Source organism: Gavialis gangeticus, unplaced genomic scaffold, assembly GCF_001723915.1.
Source record: "Gavialis gangeticus isolate Ggan-Ray unplaced genomic scaffold, GavGan_comp1, whole genome shotgun sequence".
Classification (NCBI taxonomy): Eukaryota; Metazoa; Chordata; order Crocodylia; family Gavialidae; genus Gavialis; species Gavialis gangeticus.
The window spans coordinates 58,335,141-58,339,276 of NW_017729022.1; the positions used below are offsets into that span (position 1 = coordinate 58,335,141).

At 45.8% G+C, this 4,136-nt stretch overlaps 1 protein-coding gene across 1 annotated transcript in view; it reads right to left on the reverse strand.

Annotated features, from left to right (window-relative positions):
- Positions 1–1,878: 1,878 nt before the first annotated feature.
- The window catches only part of SNRPF (small nuclear ribonucleoprotein polypeptide F), a gene marked incomplete at its 5' end in the record, with an annotated part of 7,355 nt that continues 5,097 nt past the window's right edge, over positions 1,879–4,136 (reverse strand). Inside the window, 3 exons of the mRNA XM_019515802.1 lie at positions 1,879–1,983; positions 3,818–3,882; positions 3,975–4,126. Of these exons, the coding sequence (XP_019371347.1) occupies positions 1,917–1,983; positions 3,818–3,882; positions 3,975–4,126 (284 nt within the window). The remainder of the gene's footprint in view (positions 1,984–3,817; positions 3,883–3,974; positions 4,127–4,136) is intronic.

The window sequence follows — 4,136 nt, forward strand, 5'->3', positions numbered from 1 at the left end:
ACCCCCTCAATCTCACCTTCCTGTTTTGTCTTACATTTTCCTTTCCCCTTCTGACTTCTGTTTCTCTGCTGCAAAACTGTACTGAATATCAATGCACAACTGCAGCGTATCAAGAAGTCTCAGTGGCATAGCTAAGAGAGGGCACCTAAGGCAACAGCCCCAGACACTGCCTTTGTTGGGGAGCACAAAAATAGGTGTAGGGGCTGACTGCTGCTGCTGCAATTGGTTTGCTGCTATCTAGATTTTTGTCCCTTTTTCTGATAGGTTACTCAGAAGGCCAAAGAGTGCAAGATGCCACACTCTGCCTTCTCTATATTGAAAACTCTTTAATTTTATCACTGAAGTCAAATGTGCTTGTAGGTGACTGCCACTTGTCATTTTCTGGGCCACATGTAAAGCTGGGTAGGGGATACAGAAATGGGTGTTTAATTGATGGAAGGCTTGACCTGCATAGACTAAAACTTAGGCAGTTGATGAAATCCTGGTTCCTCTAAAGTTTGTTATAAAATGCTTTGACTTTATTGTGGTTTAGACTGCATCCAGTGTGTTTACTTTATTTAAACTAGTGTTTTTATCACTAAAAAAACATGGAGGCTTATTTTGATCTAAAAAAAGTAATTTGATTCTGCATCATCTGCTGTAACCAAATTAGGACTGCTGTTTCTAGTACACTTCAGGATACACTATTAAAAAAAAAAAAAGGAAATCATAGTGAAATAGATTTCACTATATTTTTTCTTGAAGTTTTTGGCAAACCAAATGCTTGCATTTCTTTTTTAAGTATCTCCCTAAATATAAAGATCCAGTTTTCACACTTGAAAAGGAGAATGTCAGGGGACAAAAAGCAGGGACATCATTTGCAGAAAATGAATTGTTATAGATAAATGTAGGTGAGAAGTAGCAAAGGCTCTTAAAAAATAACTAATGGGAAAAATATGACCCTAACAAAAGCTGCAACCCTCCCTACTGCAGTGGTTCTCTCAGGAATGAGTAAAATGCCTGCAACTTTTTAGCTAAGAGTTCCAGGAGCTTGCGTCACAAGTAATATTTACATAAATCAGCAGCTTGACACCCAAAATCAGAAATGCCCATCTTGCTGTAGTCATCTAACCCCTACACAAAGCAGCTGGACCCGATGATCTGCAAGATCCCTTCTAGCCCCTAATAGCTATCAAACTATGAAACTGTGAAAAAATTCCTGCTGCATATCAAACATCAAAAAGTTTCTTCTCCACTGCTTATTCTCATGCTATCAGGAGAAAAGCTATTCCTGCAGCTTCTTTATTATATTCATCCATACTATTTTAAAATATATCTCCATTGGCAGGAAAAAACAGATTTAGTTACCAGCATTTTTTGACCTGTGCAAAATTGTGACTGCATTACAGCAAAAACATCTCATACCTGTTGTTCCATAAAGCCATTCCACAAAGGCTCACAGCAATCATCATTTGAAAAAGAAATGAAGACTGGGAAATCACTTAAATGCAAGAGCTTCTCCACCCCCAAGAACAGTATATTTAAGTATTACTAAGCAAGATGAAAGCATAAGCAATTAGTTGCATAGATCACCACTCTGTTCTTCTTGGGCACCTCCAGACCACCCATCCTCCCCTACCCCACCTGGGGCAACTTGCCATGCACCAGAGCTCACGGGCAGGGGCACTCCCCAGGAACAAGTAGAAGCAGCACATATTGTGCCACTGCTGTTTGTCCCCTGGGAAACGCACATACGTGCTTGTCTGAATATGCCCCTTGATTTCAAACTGAAATATTTTCACCAGCACTCTTATTAGGACACTTTAAACAATAAGAACTTGCAAGAATTTCAGATTAGAAGCACCAAGTAATAAAGCTTAAAATTCCTTAACACAAGTAGTGAAAAAACTGATCTTTATTTTCATCTATACAAACTTCTATTCTCGCATTTCTCCATCTTCTTCCTCTTCTTCAACCCCTCTGATGTATAAGACATTATTGCATCTGGAAATAAAACCAGAAATTCCCTTAAAATTAAGTCTACTGTTGCTCTTTCTGTGTATCACACAAATTTACCACTCCCAAACTGGATCTGAGCCCACCACTTAGAGGGAAGCAGATTTAGGCTTTGCATTTGTTTTCTCTAAGAGCCAATTTGTAACTCTATCATAAACACAAGATTCCCTATACATTAGGTCAGTCAACCTTTTTAGGCTCAAGGTACCTGTTGGAAGATGCCAGCTCTTAGTTTTCCCTCCTTTTTTGACCATGGTTATAAAGAAGTCTGAAAGACCATAACACATCAGAAAGGAATCCACAGTGCTGAAAATCTGAAATCTCTGTGTTTATCTTGTGAATTATTTTTGCAAGCCTAAAAGTACTAATACTGCAACACCCTTGAAAAGATCAAGGCACACCATGGCTGAAAATCATTGCATTAGATCAGTTCATTTTTAGGCCCACAGTTTTGTGAACATTATGCTGAGGTCAAGCAGGAATGTTCTAGGGAGCAGGACCTTAGTACACATGCACCACAACCTGCAATTTAGGTATTAGCACTGGTATCCAATCAGCACCAAGAAAGCCAAACCACTTGATTATACAGAAGGAAGCCACAAGTCATGTGGGTGTGCGTGTAGCCCAATACCCCTTTTTATCTTAAGACACAGCACTAGAGGGGCTGTTATGATCTTGAGTGCTAGGGCTATACAGAAGCAGAGAGGTCCTTAGCCTAAAATCAGGCAGGAGACAGGGCAGATCTGCCCCTTACAGACCAACTCAAAGCAGGCATGTGGCCAGTTCAGCAGCTTGCTGCTCACAAAAGCTTGTGCTGTGCCTCTCCTGTGGACAAGGTCTGCAAAGTGGGAGTTGAGCCTCCTCTGCCTTCTGTCTTGTGGCAGAAGGAGCCATGAGCCAGCCCCCACAGGCACAGGCCAGGGTTGGGGCTTCGAGGGAGCACTGAACAGGGGGCCCTGCCTTGAGCAAGGGTCCAGGGCATCAACTCCAACAAGGTCCCTCCCAGCCCTACAATTCCTATGATCCTCCAACAGGGGGGGCCCAACCTTTTCATCATGCAGGCTGGATGGACGGTGCCAGGTCCCTCCAATGGGCCCAATCCAGCCGTGGGGGGTTGCATAGCTTGACTGATTTGCCCATCCAGGGAGGAACAGAGCAGCCCTGACCCAGACGCATGGGAAAAGGGGAGAGAGGTAGCTCTGGATGAGCGGTGCAGTGACTCCTATACACACGTGTGCAGCCTCACGTCAGCAAACTTAATTAATCAAGTCTGCTGGAGCACAGAAATTGATGTGCTTCGGTAGCCTCCCATGTCATGTGTATCAGTGTCCCCATGCTGAAAACATGGTGGCGGGGTGCTTTGAAATAAGTCACGTTTGATGAACTTTAGTTCAAAGTGCCCTGCTACCATTTTTTCTGCGAAGGTTGCTGTGCACCCCCAGATGTGCAACATGCTAGTGCTTTTCATTAAGATGGCTCAGCAATTGAAGTACCTGTACCACATCCCACAGCACATGTAAAAATGCCCTAGATGTGTATGTGCACATATGCAGGGGAAGAGAGCAGCCAGCCCCAAACCAGACACCTGCAGGGGGTCAGGCTGAAGCAGCCTGGATCCAGACACTTGGGGGGAGCAAACAGAGCAGCCCCCAATCCGGATGTGCAGGGGTAGGCCCAGCCCTGCCCACCCTTGGCTGCAACACACTGGCCAAGACTGGCACCCATGTGCATCACTTCTGCTCTGGGCAGCCAACAGGCTCCCTGGGGCTGTAACCTCCCTCCAGAGCAGGAAACCTGACGGCACCAGCACCCGCCGAGTTACCTGATGAGGACCTCGCCCAGGTGGCCCGACAAGGCGCCGTCAATGTACTCCTCCGTGTTCGCCAGCTGGGAACACACGGACACACACACACGTGTTAGAGCCACCTCAGAGTCCCCCTCCTCCCCTCAACCCATGCGGCCGCGGGGCCCGGCCTGACCTGCATGTTCATGTAGCCATCGACAGAGACGAGGTAGCCCTTATACTCCATGCCCCACTTCAGCTTCACCATCACGGGCTTCCCCGTCAGCCCGTTCAGGAAGGGCTTGGGGTTCAGCGGCAGGCTCTGTGGGCGACAGCGGCAGTCAGCGCAGGCTCGCTG